At 36.5% G+C, this 21,624-nt stretch overlaps 1 protein-coding gene across 1 annotated transcript in view; it reads left to right on the top strand.

The window, feature by feature from the left end:
• MBD2 (methyl-CpG binding domain protein 2) overlaps nucleotides 1-21,624 on the top strand; it is a 76,098-nt gene that overhangs the window by 33,140 nt on the left and 21,334 nt on the right. Inside the window, exon 3 of the mRNA XM_030867954.3 lies at nucleotides 8,454-8,591. Coding sequence (XP_030723814.1) covers nucleotides 8,454-8,591 — 138 coding nt within the window. The remainder of the gene's footprint in view (nucleotides 1-8,453; nucleotides 8,592-21,624) is intronic.

The raw sequence follows: 21,624 nt of genomic DNA, 5'->3' as shown, positions 1-21,624 counted from the left end.
TCCAAATAATACTGTAATTGTAATAATGATCAGATTAATCTATTGTGATCCTTACCTTTCTAGTCATCCTGATATTCTTTAAGCAGAGATCACAACCTCAGTACCTGTAGGGCTCAGACAGCTTTGCAAATGTAAATTGAAGACTTTTGCAAAAGAACAAAACTTGACACCTCTAGTGGCAGCCATTACTAATCAATAATGGCCTGCTTTGGCCACATCAGTCCAGTATTTCTAGATCTTTGAGTTTTTAAGAGAAGCTAGAATTCTGCATTTTCTTCTCTTTTTTTTTCTTTTTTTTTTTTTTACATCTTTATTGGAGTATAATTGCTTTACAAGGGTGTGTTAGTTTCTGCTTTATAACAAAGTGAATCAGTCATACATATACATATGTTCCCATATCTCTTCCCTCTTGCGTCTCCCTCCCTCCCACCCTCCCTATCCCACCCCTCTAGGTGGTCACAAAGCACCAAGCTGATCTCCTTGTGCTATGCAGCTGCTTCCCACTAGCTATATGTTTTACGTTTGGTAGTGTATATATGTCCATGCCACTCTCTCACTTTGTCACAGCTTACCCTTCCCCGTCCCCATATCCTCAAGTCCATTCTCTAGTAGGTCTGTGTCTTTATTCCTGTCTTACCCCTAGGTTCTTCATGACATTTTTTTTTTCTTAAATTCCATATATATGTGTTAGCATACGGTATTTGTTTTTCTCTTTCTGACTTACTTCACTCTGTATGACAGACTCTAGGTCCATCCACCTCATTACAAATAGCTCAATTTCGTTTCTTTTTATGGCTGAGTAATATTCCATTGTATATATGTGCCACATCTTCTTTATCCATTCATCCGATGATGGACACTTGGGTTGTTTCCATCTCCTGGCTGTTGTAAATAGAGCTGCAGTGAACATTTTGGTACATGACTCTTTTTGAATTATGGTTTTCTCTGGGTATATGCCCAGTAGTGGGATTGCTGGGTCATACGGTAGTTCTATTTGTAGTTTTTTAAGGAACCTCCATATTGTTCTCCATAGTGGCTGTACCAATTCACATTCCCACCAGCAGTGCAAGAGTGTTCCCTTTTCTCCACACCGTCTCCAGCATTTATTGTTTCTAGATTTTTTGATAATGGCCAGTCTGACTGGTGTGAGATGATATCTCATTGTAGTTTTTTTTTTTTTTTTTTTTTGCGGTACGCGGGCCTCTCACCGTTGTGGCCTCTCCCGTTGCGAAGCACAGGCTCCGGACGCACAGGCCCAGTGGCCATGGCTCATGGGCCCAGATGCTCCGCGGCACGTGGGATCTTCCTGGACCGGGGCACGAACCCGTGTCCCCTGCATCGGCAGGCGGACTCTCAACCACTGCACCACCAGGGAGGCCCTCATTGTAGTTTTGATTTGCATTTCTCTAATGATTAATAATGTTGAGCATTCTTTCATATGTTTGTTAGCAGTCTGTATATCTTCTTTGGAGAAATGTCTATTTAGGTCTTGTGCCCATTTTTGGATTGGGTTGTTTGTTTTTTTGTTATTGAGCTGCATGGGCTGCTTATAAATTTTGGAGATTAATCCTTTGTCAGTTGCTTCATTTGCAAATATTTTCTCCCATTCTGAGGGTTGTCTTTTGGTCTTGTGTATGGTTTCCTTCGCTGTGCAAAAGCGTTGAAGTTTCATTAGGTCCCATTTGTTTATTTTTGTTTTTATGTCCATTTCTCTAGGAGGTGGGTCAAAAAGAATCTTGCTGTGATTTATGTCATAGAGTGTTCTGCCTATGTTTTCCTCTAAGATTTTGATAGTTTCTGGCCTTACATTTAGGTCTTTAATCCATTTTGAGCTTATTTTTGTGTATGGTGTTAGGGAGTGATCTGATCTCATACTTTTACATGTACCTGTCCAGTTTTCCAGCAGCACTTATTGAAGAGGCTATCCTTTCTCCACTGTATACATTCCTACCTGCTTTATCAAACATAAGGTGTCCGTATGTGCGTGGGTTTATCTCTGGGCTTTCTATCCTGTTCCGTTGATCTATTTTTCTGTTTTTGTGCCAGTACCATACCGCCTTGATAGCTGTAGCTTTGTAGTATAGTCTGAAGTCAGGGAGCCTGATTCCTCCAGCTCCGTTGTTTTTTTTTTTTTTTTTTTTTTTTTTTTTTGCCATACACGGGCCTCTCACTATTGTGGCCTCTCCCGTTGCAGAGCACAGGCTCAGCGGCCATGGCTCGCGGGCCTAGCTGCTCTGCGGCATGTGGGATCTTCCCAGACTGGGGCACGAACCTGTGTCCCCTGCATCGGCAGGCGGACTCTCAACCGCTGCGCCACCAGGGAAGCCACAGCTCCGTTATTTGTTCTCAAGATTGCTTTGGCTATTCGGGGTCTTTTGTATTTCCATGCAAATTGTGAAATTTTTTGTTCTAGTTCTGTGAAAAATGCCAGTGGTAGTTTGACAGGGATTGCATTGAATCTGTAGATTGCTTTGGGTAGTATGGTCATTTTCACAATGTTGATTCTTCCAATCCAAGAACATGGTATATCTCTCCATCTATTTGTATCATCTTTAATTTGTTTCATCTGTGTCTTATAATTTTCTGCATACAGGTCTTTTGTCTCCTTAGGTAGATTTATTCCTGAATATTTTATTCTTTTTGTTGCAATGGTAAATGGGAGTGTTTTCTTGATTTCACTTTCAGATTTTTCATCATTCGTGTGTAGGAATGCAGAGATTTCTGTGCATTAATTTTGTATCCTGCTACTTTACCAAATTCATTGATTAGCTCTAGTAGTTTTCTGGTAGCATCTTTAGGTTTCTCTATGTATAGTATCATGTCATCTGCAAACAGTGACAGCTTTACTTCTTCTTTTCTGATTTGGATTCCTTTTATTTCCTTTCTTTGATTGCTGTGGCTAAAACTTCCAAAACTATGTTGAATAAGAGTGGTGAGAGTGGGCAACCTTGTCTTGTTCCTGATCTTAGTGGAAATGCTTTCAATTTTTCACCATTGAGGATGATGTTGGCTGTGGGTTTGTCATATATGGCCTTTATCATGTTGAGTAAAGTTTCCTCTATGCCTACTTTCTGGAGGGTTTTTATCATAAATGGATGTTGAATTTGTCGAAAGCTTTCTCTGCATCTATTGAGATGACCATATGGTTTTTCACCTTCAGTTTGTTAATATGGTGTATCACGTTGATTGATTTGCGTATATTGAAGAATCCTTGCATTCCTGGAATAAACCCCACTTGATCATGGTGTATGATCCTTTTCATGTGCTGTTGGAATCTGTTTGCTAGTATTTTGTTGAGGATTTTTGCATCTATGTTCATCAGTGATATTGGCCTGTAGTTTTCTTTCTTTGTGACATCCTTGTCTGGTTTTGGTATCAGGGTGATGGTGGCCTTGTAGAATGAGTTTGAAGTGTTCCTCCCTCTGCTATATTTTGGAAGAGTTTGAGAAGGATAGGTGTTAGCTCTTCTCTAAATGTTTGAAAGAATATGCCTGTGAAGCCATCTGGTCCTGGGCTTTTGTTTGTTGGAAGATTTTTAATCACAGTTTCAATTTCAGTGCTTGTGATTTGTCTGTTCGTATTTTCTATTTCTTCCTGGTTCAGTCTCAGAAGGTTGTGCATTTCTAAGAATTTGTCCATTTCTTCCAGGTTGTCCATTTTATTGGCATAGAGTTGCTTGTAGTAACCTCTCATGATCTTTTGTATTTCTGCAGTGTCAGTTGTTACTTCTCCTTTTTCATTTTTATTGATTTGAGTCTTCTCCCTTTTTTTCTTGATGAGTCTGGCTAATGGTTTATCAATTTTGTTTATCTTCTCAAAGAACCAGCTTTTAGTTTTATTGATCTTTGCTATTGTTTCCTTCATTTCTTTTTCATTTATTTCTGATCTGATCTTTATGATTTCTTTCCTTCTGCTAACTTTGGGTTTTTTTTGTTCTTCTTTCTCTAATTGCTTTAGGTGCAAGCTTAGGTTGTTTATTTGAGATGTTTCCTGTTTCTTAAGGTAGGATTGTATTGCTATAAACTTCCCTTTAGAACTGCTTTTGCTGCATCCCATAGGTTTTGGGTCATAGTGTCTCCATTGTCATTTGTTTCTAGGTATATTTTGATTTCCTCTTTGATTTCTTCAGCGATCACTTCGTTATTAAGTAGTGTATTGTTTAGCCTCCATGTGTTTGTATTTTTTACAGATCTTTCCCTGTAATTGATATCTAGTCTCATAGCGTTGTGGTTGGAAAAGATACTTGATACGATTTCAATTTTCTTAAATTTACCAAGGCTTGATTTGTGACCCAAGATATGATCTATCTTGGAGAATGTTCCATGAGCACTTGAGAAAATTGTGTATTCTGTTGTTATTGTATGGAATGTCCTATAAATATCAATTAAGTCCATCTTGTTTAATGTATCATTTAAAGCTTGTGTTTCCTTATTTATTTTCATTTTGGATGATCTGTCCATTGGTGAAAGTGGGGTGTTAAAGTCCCCTACTATGAATGTGTTACTGTCGATATCCCCTTTTATGGCTGTTAGCATTTGCCTTATGTATTGAGGTGCACCTATGTTGGGTGCATAAATATTTACAGTTGTTTTATCTTCTTGGATCGATCCTTGATCATTATGTAGTGTCCTTCTTTGTCCCTTCTAATAGTCTTTATTGTAAAGTCTGTTTTGTCTGATATGAGAATTGCTACTCCAGCTTTCTTTTGGTTTCCATTTGCATGGAATATCTTTTTCCATCCCCTCACTTTCAGTCTGTATGTGTCTCTAGGTCTGAAGTGGGTCTCTTGTGGACAGCAAATATATGGGTCTTGTTTTTGTATCCATTCAGCCAGTCTGTGTCTTTTGGTCGGAGCATTTAATCCATTTACATTAAAGGTAATTATCGATATGTATGTTCCTATTCCCATTTTCTTAATTGTTTTGGGTTTGTTATTGTAGGTATTTTTCTTCACTTGTGTTTCTTGCCTAGAGAAGATTCTTTAACATTTGTTGTAAAGCTGGTTTGGTGGTGCTGAACTGTCTCAGCTTTTGCTTGTCTGTAAAGGTTTTAATTTCTCCATCAATTCTGAATGAGATCCTTGCTGTGTAGAGTAATCTTGGTTGTAGGTTTTTCTCCTTCATCACTTTAAATATGTCCTGCCAATCCCTTCTGGCCTGCAGAGTTTCTGCTGAAAGATCAGCTGTGAACCTTATGGGGATTCCCGTGTGTGTTACTTGTTGTTTTCCCCTTGCTGCTTTTAATGTTTTCTTTGTATTTAATTTTTGACAGTTTGAGTTATATGTGTCTTGGCATGTTTCTCCTTGGATTTATCCTGTATGGGACTCTCTGTGCTTCCTGGACTTGATTAACTATTTCCTTTCCCATATTAGGGAATTTTCAACTATAATCTCTTCAAATATTTTCTCTGTCCCTTTCTTTTTCTCTTCTTCTTCTGCAACCCCTATAATTCGAATGTTGGTGCATTTAATGTTGTCCCAGAAGTCTCTGAGACTGTCCTCAGTTCTCTTCATTCTTTTTTCTTTATTCTTCTCTGCAGTAGTTATTTCCACTACTTTATCTTCCAGGTCACTTATCCGTTCTTCTGCCTCAGTTATTCTGCTATTGATCCCATCTAGAGTATTTTTAATTTCATTTATTGTGTTGTTCATCGTTGCTTGTTTCCTTTTTAGTTCTTCTAGTTCCTTGTTAAATGTTTCTTGCATTTTCTCTATTTCTAAGATTTTGGATCATCTTTACTATCATTATTCTGAATTCTTTTTCAGGTAGATTGCCTATTTCCTTTTCATTTGTTAGGTCTGGTGGGTTTTTATCTTGCTCCTTCATCTGCTGTGTGTTTTTCTTTTTTCTCATTTTGCTTATCTTACTGTGTTTGGGGTCTCCGTTTTGCAGGCTGAAGGCTCGTAGTTCCTGTTGTTTTTGGTGTCTGTCCCCAGTGGCTAAAGTTGGTTCAGTGGGTTGTGTAGGCTTCCTGGTGGCGGGGACTAGTGCCTGTGTTCTGGTGGATGAGGCTGGATCTTGTCTTTCTGGTGGGCAGGTCCCCGTCTTGTGGTGTGTTTTGGGCTGTCTGTGGACTTATTATGCTTTTAGGCAGCCTTTCTGCTAATGGGTGGGGTTCTGTTCCTGTCTTGCTAGTTGTTTGGCATAGGGTGTCCAGCACTGTAGCTTGCTGGTTGTTGAGTGAAGCTGGGTGTTGGTGTTGAGATGGAGATCTCTGGGAGATGTTCGCCGTTTGATATTACATGGAGCTGGGAGGTCTCCTGTGGACCAGTGTCCTGAAGTTGGCTCTCCCACCTCAGAGGCACAGCACTGACTCCGGGCTGCAGCACCAAGAGCCTTTCATCCACACGGCTCAGAATAAAAGGGAGAAAAAGTAGAAAGAAAGAAAGAGGGTAAAATAAAATAGAGTAAGGTACAATAAAGTTTTTAAAATAAAATAATTATTAAGAAAAAAATTAAAAAAAAACAGACGGATGGCACCCTAGGACAAATGGTGGAAGCAAAGCTATACAGACAAAATCTCACACAGAAGCATACACATACACGTATACTCACAAAAAGCGGAAAAGGGGAAAAAATAATAAATCTTCCTCTCAAAGTGCACCTCCTCAATTTGGGATGATTCGTTGTCTATTCATGTATTCCACAGACGCAGGTACATCAAGTTGATTGTGGAGGTTTAATCCGCTGCTCCTGAGGCTGCTGGGAGAGATTTCCTTTTCTCTTCTTTGTTCACACAGCTCCCGGGGTTCAGCTTTGGATTTGGCCCCGCCTCTGTGTGTAGGTCGCCGGAGGGCGTCTGTTCTTTGCTCAGACAGGACGGGGTTAAAGGAGCCGCTGATTCGGGGACTCTGGCTCACTGAGGCCGGGGGGGAGGGTGGGGTACGGATGCGGAGCGAGCCTGCAGCGGCAGAGGCCAGCGTGACATTGTACCACCCTGAGGCGCGCCGTGTGTTCTCCCGGGGAAGTTGTCCCTGGATCCCGGGACCCTGGCAGTGGCGGGTGGCACAGGCTCCCCGGAAGGGAGGTGTGGAGAGTGACCTGTGCTCGCACAGAGGCTTCTTGGTGTCAGCAGCAGCAGCCTTAGCGTCTCATGCCCGTCTCTGGGGTCCGCGCTGTTAGCCGCGGCTCGCACCCGTCTCTGGAGCTCCTTTAAGCAGCCTAGAATTCTGCATTTTATGTGAATTTTATTTGTAGATGTTGGCTTAATTTACTAAAGGAACTAAAAACTGAGCAAAACACATCTATCTATGGGTTAGACCTGGCCTCCCCGCCACCAACTCGCAGTCTTTGTTTTAGAGCAGTAGTTGTCCAAGTGTGGTCGCTGTACCAGCATCAGCATCACCTGGACCTTAATAGAAATGCAGTTTCCCAGGTCCTACCTCAGACCTCCTGAATCAGAATTTCTGGGAGTGAGGCCCAATAACCTGTGCTTTCATCAGCCCTCTGGGTGACTCTGATGCATGCTCAAGGTTGAGAACTGCTGTTCTGGAGTCTCAAAGTTGGTATAACTTTTATTTGGAGATAGTTATAAAGATAAAAGTTCATTGAATATCCTGTAGATGATTTATCAGGTATACTTGTATACTAAAATTATCTGATGTGTATTGCTTTCAGGTGTATTGGAGCCTTTATGGTTTTTGCCAGACTCAGAATACACAGTGATTAAATCACATTTTGTTCTTTATTTTCCTTTTTCCTCGCCTCTGCCCCACCTGATGTTAGAGTATTTCAAATGAGCTTAATAGCAATTCTGTGCCACATTTGCTTTTCATTAGAACATAATTTTTTTACTGGTTGATTAAAAATATATAAGTATGTTGCTTGCCCTTCTGAAACTTCAATTTTAAGTTTTTTTAAAAAAGCATTAAATGTGCTATAAAATATTAAAGATAAAGGCTATTTCCTTATTTTATTACATTTTTCTAAATTGAGCTCTGTGGAATTACAACTTTCATTTCTAATTATCTTTTTTTTAATATAAAAGGGAAGGTTAATCTTTGTGGTTTTACGTAAGCCTGGCCCCCTGACAGCTCATGAGGTTATTTATATTTTAATGGCCAAGTGCGCTATTAGTTTCCTCCATTTTCAGAATGTAGAAATGACTGCTTTCCGATTATTGTCCTGAAAACCCTCCTTCCTTTTGTGTAACCTAACCTTAAACATATTTGTTCACCTAGAAGTTCCTAGTATCTTGCTAATCAAATTAATTATGAATTTTAATTTAGAGAATTTTCTTACATTTAAAAGAATACAGAAAGCTTTTTATTATGAGAAAACTTTGCACGTCTTACATAATAAAGTGATTAAAGTGTACTTCAGAGTATTTAAAATGCTGAGATTGAGAAGTTTGGTATAATCCAAGTTAAAGTAATACATATTGAATTAATAAAAATTTATCTAATTGTATTTATATATAATATTTATTAATTAAAACGCACTTATATCCACAGGGTAAGCCAGACTTGAATACAACATTGCCAATTAGACAAACAGCATCAATTTTCAAACAACCGGTAACCAAAGTCACAAATCATCCTAGTAATAAAGTGAAATCAGATCCACAACGAATGAATGAACAGCCACGTCAGGTAAGGATCTAATTGGTTCTCCAATCTTATTTTTCAGAAAATTCTGGTATCTTTACCAGATATAGTTCAAGTAAACTCTGGTTAAAATGGAATATATTTGGAAAGAAAATTGTTTTATATCCTAGGCTATTACATGAATGCTGGAGAATAACTCTGATAAGACAACATTTAGGTAAAATGTTTTAAGAAAAAAATTAAGTTAATTAAAAAATCTAAAATTAATTTTATGGACTCCACTTTTATGCTTTTGTGTTGTAATGTACATCAGACTTGGTTCTGCTCTTCTTAGTTTTTTAAAGATTATCTTTCCAGGGGTAATATTTCCTAAGGGGATGAAGCATGCAGTTGTGTTGCCTAGTTTAAAAATATTTTCTATTATTTGGAAACTACTTTTTGTTCTGATTTCTTATTACAAGAAAGCAGCCCTCCCCTTTGGAAAAACAGAAGTAAATAAACTTTGTCAATATGGTATATTGTCCTGTGACTTCCATTTTTGTATAAATTGCATTTATTTTTCTCTTCCTTTATTGTTTCAAGCTGTATTCCACCAGAATCTTTTCTTAGAAAAAAAGTATTATCTGAAAGGCCTCCCTGCTGCTTAATAATGCCGCTTAGCCAGGGGAGGGAGACTTGACAAAACGCTTAAACTTTCCAAGTAGTCTTGCTCACTCACTCCCTAATTGCGGTCAAAAAGTTTAGGTACTTTGTGAAATTTTAGTAGCAATTGGGGTGAGGGAGCGGAGGGAGAAACATCGGTGCATTTTTTCTCTCCTTTCTCTGCCTCCTCCCACTTAAGGATTAGAAACACTGATTTACCTACGACCAGTATCTTTTGCTCTCGTATTCCCCTTTTAGATGTCTCACTCCACCTTTTCATGTGAATTTTGTTTTTCACTAGTCCCTCAAGTGTCTCATCTCCAGACTTCAAAAAGGATTGGGCCAAAACTTTCAGACAGTTGCTCTAGAAGAAACTACATAAAGAAATTCAGTTCCCACATCCTCTGTAGTGTTTTTTCCTCTTCAGGTGAGCCAGGAAAACAGAAGATATTTGGAGCCACATTGGATCAGCATCTTGCTATAGATGTCTCAAGATTTGAAGTTCTAAACTTGCTTTACTGTTGGTCCCCAAGAGATTCAACAGGGGCCATGTAAGTGTATCACATCCAATATAAAAGATGCGTACCTGCATGTGCCTTTAGGCTCTTGTCACCACTTAGGTTTTCTTTGGGCCATTCAGCTTTCTGTGCCAGGCTTTTCCCTTCTGTTTTACTACTGCACCCAGTGATAGCCACCAAACCACCGGCAGTTTTAGTATATTCATTCCAACAGGGAAGGAATTCTGCCATTCTGAGCTTTGCCCACCTTGACAAAGCCATTCCCTGATTGTGTTCTTTCTTAGATACTGTCTAAAGTCTTGAACATCTTGTCCTTTGGCTTTTCGGTGATTTTAAAATCGTTTCCTTGTAAAGGTTTTTATCAATTGAAAAATTTGAAAGTATGTAATTGGGTAAGACAGTTTGCTTCAAAAAGCCCAAAAGATAAAGAAAGTGGAATAACTAATAATATTAGTTCCATGTTGAAAATTTGAGTTGTCTCATTGAGAACAGATAGTATTTAGTAAATTTTATCCTCATCTTTTCCTTGTCAAATCATTCTCAATATAGTCTGTGAACAAATATTTTGGTTAAAGACAAACCGAGTAGCAAATTATGGTCATTTTAACAGGAATTTAATTGTTTTCTGCACTTAAGTTCAGTCACAGATTTTAAAAACAGTAGTAATTATATTTACTGGGTGTTTATCTGGTTGTAGAGATATTGGCAACCTAGATTTTTAAAGCTGAAGTAACCAGATTAGTTGCTTCTTATTCTTTGGTATGTTGAGTAGTTGTAAGTTTTCCTTCTTTAATTAACGTTTATGAGATTGTTCTCAAGTGAAAAGAATATGTCAAAAAAGCTAAATCATCTCCTGCCCCCACCAAAAAAACCCCACTTATGTCATTTTAACCCAGATCTTTTGAGGGTTTTTGTTTTGTTTTGTTTTGTTTTGTTTTGTGGTACGCGGGCCTCTCACTGTTGTGGCCTCTCCCGTTGCGGAGCACAGGCTCCGGACGCGCAGGCTCAGCGGCCATGGCTCAGGGGCCCAGCCGCTCCGCGGCATGTGGGATCTTCCCGGACCGGGGCACGAACCCGTGTCCCCTGCATCGGCAGGCGGACTCTCAACCACTGCGCCACCAGGGAAGCCCTTTTGAGGGTTTTTATCTTCCTTCTAGCTTTCAGAGACAGGAAGTGTTAAAATTATTTTGGAGGTTACTTCTCCAAATGTTTGCACTGTTTTTCACATTATCCTCTTGTCACCTGACAATTTTTGCTGGATGTTTTTGATTACGCTAAGACATTAGTTGTCTCTCCACCTTCTTTATCCTGAACGTAAGAATTGAGATAATATTTGACTACTGTCTCACTAACAGGATTTCAAAATATAGGACTGTGCATTGAGTAAATGCAGGAAAATAGTAAAGAGACAACTTTGGTATTAATGTTTTTTGAAATCATGATCTGTCATCCTGACTATTCCAGTTTAGATTCAGGTTTTTAAGTAAAGGAAAGATGTTGATTTAATTATATTTTGACATACATATGGCAGATGACTGCTAGTGAGCTATTCTTGTTGAGGAGATAGTTGGCATAAAATACATAGGTAAAAATGATTCTTCCAATTTTGCTACCTTTTGCATAGCTTCATTGAACTAGATTAGTAATATAAATTGCCAAATACTTCATTTGTAGAAGTTATTCTGATCATAGAGTAAATAAATTAGACAGTGAGGTTTCTATTTTTTTGAGGTTCCTGCAGATACGTTTTTATCTTAACTGTATCACATTATTTTAATAAGGTATTCAAGCTAGTGGTATTGTAATTCCTTTCGGAGTGTTGAATTTTGAGACCTAGAACTAGGATTTGATTTTTAGATCTTTTACCTTGAATCGGTTTGAAGTGATTAGTTTAGATGTGAAGCAATCATAGAAATTCATAATTCTGTTTTTATATAACAAACATCATATGCCTAGTTCTGTCTAATATGGCAGTCTAATTTGAGTTCTATAAAATATATAAATTATGAAATTCTAATGTACTGACTCCTTGAAAATGCCTTAGTTTTAAAAGGGCAAATTAAGGTATGTAAACAAAAGTGCATTAAACAGAATTCACCAGTGATTTCTGCCTACAATTAAAATGATAAGGTAGAGATGGCATTTGTAAAATCTGGTTATGATAGGGTAAGTAGCCAGCCAGTTTTATATATACTATTGGCATATTTAACATGTACTTGTCTTGTCATTAGATTAAAAAGAAATCTTGACTGGGGTGGAGGGAATTCTACCAGTTATAAGACTCTTATCCCAAACAGTAAGATCTTTGAACTATCCTTATTTGGCCAGATATGTAAAACATGCCCCTAATTCTTTTTAATCTAATTGAATAGTGATTTTGCTGTCAAGGGTGTCTTTCCTAGCTTCCTTCTTTCAATATATGAAGAACTCACATATCTGTTTCTTTCTTATTTCTTTAATGCTGTCATCTTTGACACTTTATGGTCTCTTGCTTTTTCTCTTTTTTTTATCCTCAAATCAAAGAAACTTCAGCTTTTGAGCCATTACTTTTTCCTTTTAATTAAAGCCTACAGGCTTTAGGTGTTTCTGATAGTCTTTGAATATTAATTACATTTCTTACAGAATATTCTTTTTTTTACCGAAAAGTAAACATTTAAATCACCGAAGAAGTGGATTTAAATCTTCCATTTGATCCTAGATTTTTTTCCTTTTATTTTGTTAGCTAATTCTTTGTTCAAAGGATATGAAACTTGCCTTTACTCCATTCCAGAAATGTCTTTTTTTTAATGATTTTTTTCCAGCTTTATTGAGATGTAATTGACATATAACATCGTGTAAATTTAAGGTGTACAGTGTGACAATTTGATACGTGTATACATTGCAAAATGATTACCAGGAAAAAGTTAGTTAATACATCTATTACCTTACATAATTACCATTTTTTTGTTGTTGTGGTGATTGTGAGAACATTTAAGATCTCTCTTAACAACTTTCAGGTGTATAATACAGTATTGTTAACTATAGTCACCATGCTGTACATTAGATCCCCAGAACTTATTCATCTTACAACTGGAAGTTCGTATGTTTTGATCAACATCTCCCCATTTTCCCCACCTTCAGCCCCTGGCAATCACCATTCTACTCTGTGTTTCTATGAGTTTGGTTTTTTGAGATTCCACATATAAGCAAGATCACACAGTGTTTGCTTTCTCTGTTTGACTTATTTCACTTAGCATAATGACCTCAAGTTTCATCTATGTTATCACAAATGGCAGGATTTCTTTCTTTTTTATGGATGATAATATTCCATTGTGTGTGTGTATATACATAAATATATGTATGTATATATACACACACACACATTATCCATTCATCCATCGATGGACACTTAGTTTGTTTCTATAACTTGGTTATTGTGAATAAAGTTGCAGTGAATATGGGGGTACAGATATCTCTTTGAGATGTTGATTTCATTTCCTTTGGATATATAGCCAGAAGTAGGATTGCTGGATCATATGGTAGTTCTATTTCTAATTTCTTGAGGAACCTTCAAATGTTTTCCATCATGGCTGTACCGATTTACATTCTTACCAATAGTGAATGAGGGTTCCCTTTTCTCTACATCCTTGCCAGCACTTAAATCTCATCTTTTTGATAATAACCGAGAGTGACTGTTTTTACATGTTAGAAGAAACTTTTTAGGTGAAAGGTAAATTTTAAAAATGTGCACTTTAAAGACATTGTGTATGAAAAGTTTATAAAATATTTTAGTATTCAGTTATTATAACCCTGAAAACTGCTGTTCATTCCAGGCATTTTAACATTTACTCCTTCCTAACCCCTGACTGTTACTTCTAGTTTAGTCTTTAGTATAATGCTTTTATGATTAAGCAATAGATAAGCTAAAGCAGAGAGTTCCATGGAGGATATTATATTCCTTGTCTCTAGACAGATAAATTGGCTGCCTGGGCAGAAGAAATAGATGATATGTTGTCCAGTATTATTTAAAAGCATTATTCTGGGTGATGTTGGAAAGATGCCATGTATATACACATACTTTTAAAACATTTCACCTAACATTGTATTATACACATTTAATCCATGTTTTATATAATTTGTGTGCTATAATTTTATAATTAACTGTATATTATTCCAAAAACTGTGCATTGTGCTGGCATACAATTTACTTTATAATTTCCATATTATTTCCAGTTTTTCACCATTATAGGTAGTACTCAAGTGAGTATCCTTATGTATGTAAGTTCCTTCCTATATTTTTCAATATTTCCTTGGGCTAGATTCCCAGAAATATAATTAGTATGAATATTTATGATTTTTGATACATACTGGCAAGTTGATTTCCAAAGACTTGTACCAAATTAAAAGTCTATTGACAAATTATGTGCAGTTCAGTTTCAGCTTACCTTCTATGGTATTATTATCAATATTTCTTCTTCTTGGTAGTTCATTGTATAAAAACGATTTCATTTTAAATTTGCACTTATCTGAATATTTGTGAAGTTGAACAGACTAAAGCATTTGTGTTTAAATTTGCAAATGAGAAATGATTAAAGGATCTGAACAAGGAAGTAGCTTTTTTATTACCCCTCTGAACTGAACTTGACCATATCTTGTGACCTAAAGGTAATACCAATATCTGTGCTTCCCAGATACATTCCCTCTTACCTTCTCAGACAGCTCACTCAATGGATTATGTCAGCTACCTTTCATCTTCAACTTCTTTCTAAACTGGCTTCTTCCCCAAAGCATTTAAATATATTCAAATCTTCCCTATCTTAAAAATTTATTTATTTTACTCTGTGTCTCCTTTAGAATTCATTTTCTTTCTTTTCCCTTTACAGTCAAACTTCTTGGAGTTGTGTGTATTTACTATCTACTTTACCTCTTAGTTTTTATATCTCTGAAATACTGCTTTTGTTCTCACTATGCCGCTTGAACTGTTCTCATCAAGATTATTGATGATCCTAATTAAACTGGTTGAGCAAACTTCAGTCCTTACATTACTTGACCTGTTTTAGTATTAGGCACTCTTGAGTACATCTGCCTTCTGAAATATTGTCTTTTATTCTGTGACACTGTAGTCTCTTGGTTTTCCTCCTTCTTTGTTTTTTTCTCAATCCCCATCCTGTGTTCCTTCTGTGTCTATCTTTCAAAATGGTGGGGTTTCCTAGGGAATACTGTGCATTCTTCTCTGTAGGTAAACCCTCCATGGATGATTTCACTCATTGTCATGGCCTCAGTTATCATCTATATGTTAGATGATATATGCATATAGATGATATATACATATATGCATATATATAGATGATATATACATCTATATGATATATACATATATAGATGATATATACATCTATATGTATCATCTATATGCTATTTCCTGCTCATCCCTCAAGTCTGAACTTAGATATCACTTCATCTGTTCAGGAAACCTGATTCATGAAGTCTAGGTTTAGAGACCCTCCTTAGTGCTTCTCCTTTCTCCTTTTCTGATCATAACTGTATTAGCTGTTCATTGCTTTATCCATAGTGTCTCCATTACGTCAGTGCTTAACACATATTTGTCGAAGTAATGAATGAATGAATTTTTTTTTAATTCAAAAATCATGAATTGAGCCCTCAACTTGTGCCAGGCACTTTTCTAAGTTGTGGGAATACTGCAGTGAGCAAAACCAAGTCCCTGCTCTCATGGAACTTACTTTCTAGAGTGATAGGGAGAGAGACAAACAGATAAATACATATATAATGTGTCATGGCATGGTAAATGCAATGAAAACAAAAAGCAGAGGAGTGAGAGAATATATGGTCTTTGAAAGAAGAGAAGTATGGGTAGGACATTCTAGACAGAGGTTTAAATTTATTTATTTATTTATTTTATTTTTGGCTGTGTTGGGTCTTTGTTGCTGCACACGGGCTTTCTCTAGTTGCGGCGAGTGGGGGCTGCTCTTGGTTGCGGTGCACGGGCTTCTCATTGTGGTAGCTTTTCTTGTTGCGGAGCATGGGCTCTAGGAGCACGGGCTTCAGTAGTTGTGGCACATGGGCTCTAGAGCGCAGGCTCAGTAGTTGTGGTTCATGGGCTTAGTTGCTCCGTGGCATGTGGGATCTTCCCAGACCAGGACTCGAACCCGTGTCCCCTGCATTGGCAAGCAGATTCTTAACTACTGCTCCACCGGGGAAGTCCCTAGATAGAGGTTTTAATCTGGCTCTTGTATGTAATATGATAACTGACTTAAGGCCAGGAGACCGTTGAAGAAAGTATAGGAAGCTAGGGCATAGATGATAAGATTGGTTTCATGCTGGTCATAAAATAATTGACAAAATTTATCTATGAATCAGCTGTGCCTATGAGGAGAGTTTTAAAATTTAACGTAACTGGGAAAACAATGTCGTTGACTGAAATGTGGAAATGTTTTGTAAATAATAAAATATGAATATAAGTATTAGAAAATGTATACTCTTAAGGCAGTTGTGGGAAGTAAGAGATCCAGGCAAAGGATGCTGGGTTGGAGCCCTACAGAGAAAACTGCTTCGGTGACTTGTCGGCTTTATGGGGGTGAGAGTTGCAGCTGAAAGATTATATGTGAATTTTTTTTAAAAAAATAATGAATCCATAGATTTTTCATTCATAGTGACCTTTAATGATCATATATTTTTCTAGATCACTTAAAAATATTTCACCGATATGGGTAGATCCATGGCATTTTTTGAGATTTTTGTATTTCTCTAAGAAACGTAGGAATATAGATGAAAAAAAAATCAATGCTTAAAAACTTGTGTTTCCTAACAGTAGTTTCCTACTTTTTGTGTCTTTTAGTTCCATTTCCAGAAGCATTTAATCTCAATTCTGGTCACTTCCCTTTATAATTACCTCTGTATTTCTGAATAATAAACTTATTATCCTATTTCTTTATTTATATTAATTTTAGACATTATTTCTTGACTTCCCACAATGGTACATGAATACATAGTTCTCTCTCTGCTCCATGCTCCCAACATAGTTATATCACATTTTTAGTTAAATAGGTTAAATAGTCAGGGTTTACATTTTTATGACTGAAAGTTATTCATGGTTATGGCAAGTAATGTCTTTTACCATCAGCATCAGAATTCTTTATTGTTGTCAGTCTTAAGAATTGTATGCTACGTTTTCTTTATAACAGAGTTAATCTTTCCTCATGCTTGTTTCTGCCACATGCCCATTAATAATACTTTCCTTATGCTGAAATCCGTGGCGTTCCTTCTTGTGTCTTTCCTGGAATCACCTCTCCTCCTCTTCAGTCTGAATGCATCCTCTGGTATTGCTGTGTAGCTGTAGCTCTGAGGATTTTCTTTACTGTGTTTCTGTGTGGGGAGTTTGTTTTCTGGAATTCCGTCCTCCTCTGTCTCAGCAGATGCCTTCAGTTTGTAACGAATCCTCTAGTAGCTTTCTAATAAAATAAAATGGGAGGTAAAGTTGAGAACCTGCACATTGGAAATAAACTTTATTCTAGCTGGACACAGCCAAGTTTGTCTGGGTATGAAATCTTAGATTGAGAATCATTTTCCCTGAAGTTTTGAAGGCGTTGCTTCATTGTTCTCTAGTTTTAGAGTTGCCAAAGAGAAATTCAGTGCCATGCTCAATCTCTGTTCCTCTTTTATGGTCTTCTTTTTTGTCTCTTAAAAAGTTTAGTATATTTATGATCTTTAAAAATTCACTGATATGTGCCTGTAGGCCTTTTTTCATTCACCGGGCACTTAGTAGGTGATAGACGTGACTACTATCCTTTGTGTGGGAAATTTTCCTGTGTCATTTTTCCCCATTTTCCCCTGAATCACCTAACTTTCCATTCTCTCTTTGTATGAGTTGTGTATTAGCCATCTATTTCTACTTTTTCTACTATTTCTACTTTTGTATTTTCTGTCTTATTATTGTTGTTTTACTTTCTGGGCTATTTTCTTGATTTTACTTTTAGTCCTTTGATTTTTTTTTTATTTTGGTGATCATATTTTTAATTTCCAGCATCTGTTTCTTGGCTTTTGTATATAAAATTTTGCTGTTCTTGTTTTATGGATACAACCTCTACTCTTTCCTCTCTGAATCTATTAATTATAGGGACATTTTTTATTTGTATGATATTTGCTTTTTCTCTGTTCCCTGCATTGACCATTCTGTTGCTGTTGTTTTAGTTTCTGTCTTTCTTGTTGTCTGTTATGGATATTCTTCAGTGAATATTGTAGTATGTGTTTTTGGTTTTGAGCTTATAGAGGAGAAGTGCTGGGTCCTAGAGTATGCATATGTTCAGCTTTATTAGATGCTACCATATAGTTTTCCAAAGTGATTATACAAAGTTACCCTTCTACCAGTAGTGTGCAGTTGCTTCAAATTCTTGTCAGCACTTGGTATTATCAGTCTTTAAAAATTTGAACATTCTGGTATGTGTTTAGGTGTATTTGTTACCATTTTAACTTGCATTTCCTTGGTATTTAATGATACTGTGCACTGTTTGTATGTCTATTGGCTGCATAGATATCCTTTCTTTTGAAGTGCCTACTCTTTTATGCATTGTTCTGTTATGTTGTTTATCTTTTTTTCATTGACTTGTGGGAGTTCTTTGTATATTCTGAGTATCAGTACTTTGTCAGATATATCTATCACACATATCTTCCAGTTTGTGACTTACCTTATCCACTTCCTTAATGGCGTTTTTTGGTAAGTGTAAGTTCATAATTTTAAGAGAGTTGGGAGGTGGGATAGAGCCTGGGAGAGTGTGGGGTGGGGGCTTCTGGGGTGCTAGTGATACTCTGTTTCTTGATCTGCATGGTAGTTACATGAGTGTTTACTTTATGAAACTCCAGTGAGCTGTATACTTATGTTTTTTTTACACTTTTCTGTACGTAATACTTCAATGATGATTTTCAAAAAGTAAAGGATATACTTTATCAGTCTCTTCCTTTTATTTCTGTGACGTGTTTAAGAAATTTTTGCTTACCCCAAGGTTATCAATATATTCCCCATGTCATCTTCTGAAAGCTTTGTTTTACTTTTGCATTTGGGTCTATGATCCATCTGGAATTGACTTTTGTGTATGATGTGAGGTAGACTTATTTTTTTCCCATATGGATATCCAATTGATCCAGCACCATTTACTGAAAGACCATTCTTTTTCTGTTGCTTTGTGTTGTCACCTCTGTCATAAATGAAATGTGTAAGTGTGAAAGTCTTGTGAAAGTCTGTTTTTGGTCTGTTCTGCTCCTTTGCCCTATTTGTACATGTGAATCTGTTTCTACACCCTGTTTTATTTCATTGGTCTGTTTGTTGTTTCTCAATACTGCACTCTTTTAATTGCTGTAGTTTTATAAAAAGTCTTGATATCTGGTAGTGTAAGTTTTCCAGCTTTCTTATTCTTCATTTAAGATTATCTTGGTTAGTCTTGGCTGTTGGCATTTCCACATACATTTTATTTTATTTGTTTATTCATTTATTTAAAGTTTTTTTTTTGATGTGGACCTTTTTTTGTGTGTGTGGTTCGCGGGCCTCTCACTGCTGTGGCCTCTCCCGTTGCCGAGCACGGGCTCCGAACGCGCAGGCTTAGCGGTCATGGCTCACGGGCCCAGCTGCTCCGCGGCATGTGGGATCTTCCTAGACCGGGGCACGAACCCGTGTCGCCTGCATTGGCAGGTGGACTGTCAACCACTGCGCCACCAGGGAAGCCCGATGTGGACTATTTTTAAAGTCTTTATTGAATTTGTTACAATATTGCTTCTGTTTTATGTTCTAGTTTTTTTTGGCCACGAGGCATGTGGGATCTTAGCTCCCTGACCAGGGATCAAACCCGTACCCCCTGCATTGGAAGGTGAAGTCTTAACTACTGGACCACCAGGGAAGTCCCCCACATACACTTTAGACTCAGCTTGTCCAGTCTTCTTCAAAACCTGCCAGGATTTAAATCTATAGATCAATTTGGGGGAGAATTAACATTTTTACAATATTAAGTCTTACAATTCACTAACCTGGTATATCCCACCATTAAGATTTTATAGTTTTCAGTCTAGACATCTTACATCTTTAATTGATTTCTAGATATTTGATGTTTTTTGATGCTATTCTGATTCCATATAAATTTTTTCTAGTTATCTGTTGCTAATATGAAGAAATAAGCTGAATTTTGTATATTGACTATGTATTCAGTTATCTTCCTAAATTCATTTATTAGATAGTGAGTTTCTCCAACTTTGCACATGAACAAACATATCATCTGCAAACAAGAGTTTTATTTCTTCCTTGTCAATCCTTAAACCTTTGATTTCTTTTTTTCCGTGTCTTATTTCACTGGCTTGGAATGCTAATACGATCTTGAATAAAAGTGATAGCAGACATCCTTGTCTGTTATTGTAATACCAGGGAACGTTTTTAATGGTTCTCCATTAAATATGATGCTTGCTGTAGGTTTTTTGGTAAATACCCTTTGTCAAATTGAGGAAATTCACTATATTCCTGGTTTACTAAAAATATTTTTCATGAATGGGTATTGACTTTTATCAAATTATTTTCCCTACCTAGTTAAATGGTATAATGATCTCTTTTATGTTAATAGGGTGAATTACAGTGATTGGTTGATGTGGTAAATTGCAAGACTTGACTTTTTTAGATGGAAAAACCTTTAAACATACCTTGAATTCCTGGATTAAGCTCAGTGTGGTCATGTTGTGTTATCACTGTTTAGATTTGGTGTTATTTTGTTTAGGATTTTTTGCATTTATAGTCACAAGAGAGATTGATGTGCATTTTTCTTTTCTCATAATTTTCTTCTCAAGCTTTAGTATCAAGGTTTTGCTGGCCTTGTAAAATAAGCTGGGAGGTGATCTCTCTTTTAATATTCTCTGGAAGAATTTGTGGAAGATTGGTACTTTTCTTTAAATGTTTGGAAGACTTAATTGTGAAGTCATCTCAGCCTAGTTTGTTGTTGTTGTTTTTAAGTGGGAGGCCTTGAAATTGCAGATTCAATTTATTTAATGAGTACATGGATGAATATTCATAGTTCCTATACCAACTTTGAGAACATGTTTTTCTAGGAATTTGTGCATTTCATAATTTTCAAGTTAATGATATAAGGATGTTCATAATATTTTCTAGTAATATTTTTAATGTTTGTAGTATCTGTGATACCCTCTTTTCTCTGATGTTGGCAGTATCTAGGTGAAAGGTGGAATGAAGTACTGGGGAGAGCTTTCTTAACAAGTTTTGAACTCAGTCTATACATGCACATTTCCCCATGGAAAACCAAACTCCTACTTTTATCATCAAATGTATTAAGATAATATTTATTTTATGGAAGTTAGTTAATGATAATGGGTTAAGCTTTGTCTTATTTGACACTTACTGCCTTGAAGTAATTTTCTAGTAATATTGGAACCTTTGTTTTCTCATTGTCTATATTTGCTTTCTATTTCTTTACTCTTTATTGTCAGCTTTTTGAGTCCCTTTATTTTTAGAAATTTTTTTTTTCCATAAAACATACAGTTGATTTTTTTTTCCTATCTGATCTGAGGGTCTTTTTTTCTTTTATAGCTGAGTTGACCGTTATATTTATTGATTTTATAGATATGTTTGGTCTTGATTCTATCATTCTATTTATATACTGTTTTTAATATTTTATTGTCATTTTCTGATATTAATATTTTTGTTCTGAGGTCTGGGTTTTCCACTTAAATTCATACTTCTGATAATTTTGAGGATTTGTAACCTGATTTTAGTTCTAGTCATTGCTCAATGTCATGTTTTAAATAGTATGTATGTACTTCTATTCCTTGATTTACTGATATTAAAAAGGAAATAGTATCTATTAATGTCCCACTATAAAAATGAGGAATTACTTTATACTATTGAAATTAGTTTCAGGGAAGCTCTTCTGAAGGGC

This window comes from Globicephala melas, chromosome 13 (assembly GCF_963455315.2).
Source record: "Globicephala melas chromosome 13, mGloMel1.2, whole genome shotgun sequence".
Lineage (NCBI taxonomy): Eukaryota > Metazoa > Chordata > Mammalia > Artiodactyla > Delphinidae > Globicephala > Globicephala melas.
Note: the sequence above shows the minus strand (reverse complement) of the source record. Positions and strands in the feature narration are given on the sequence as shown.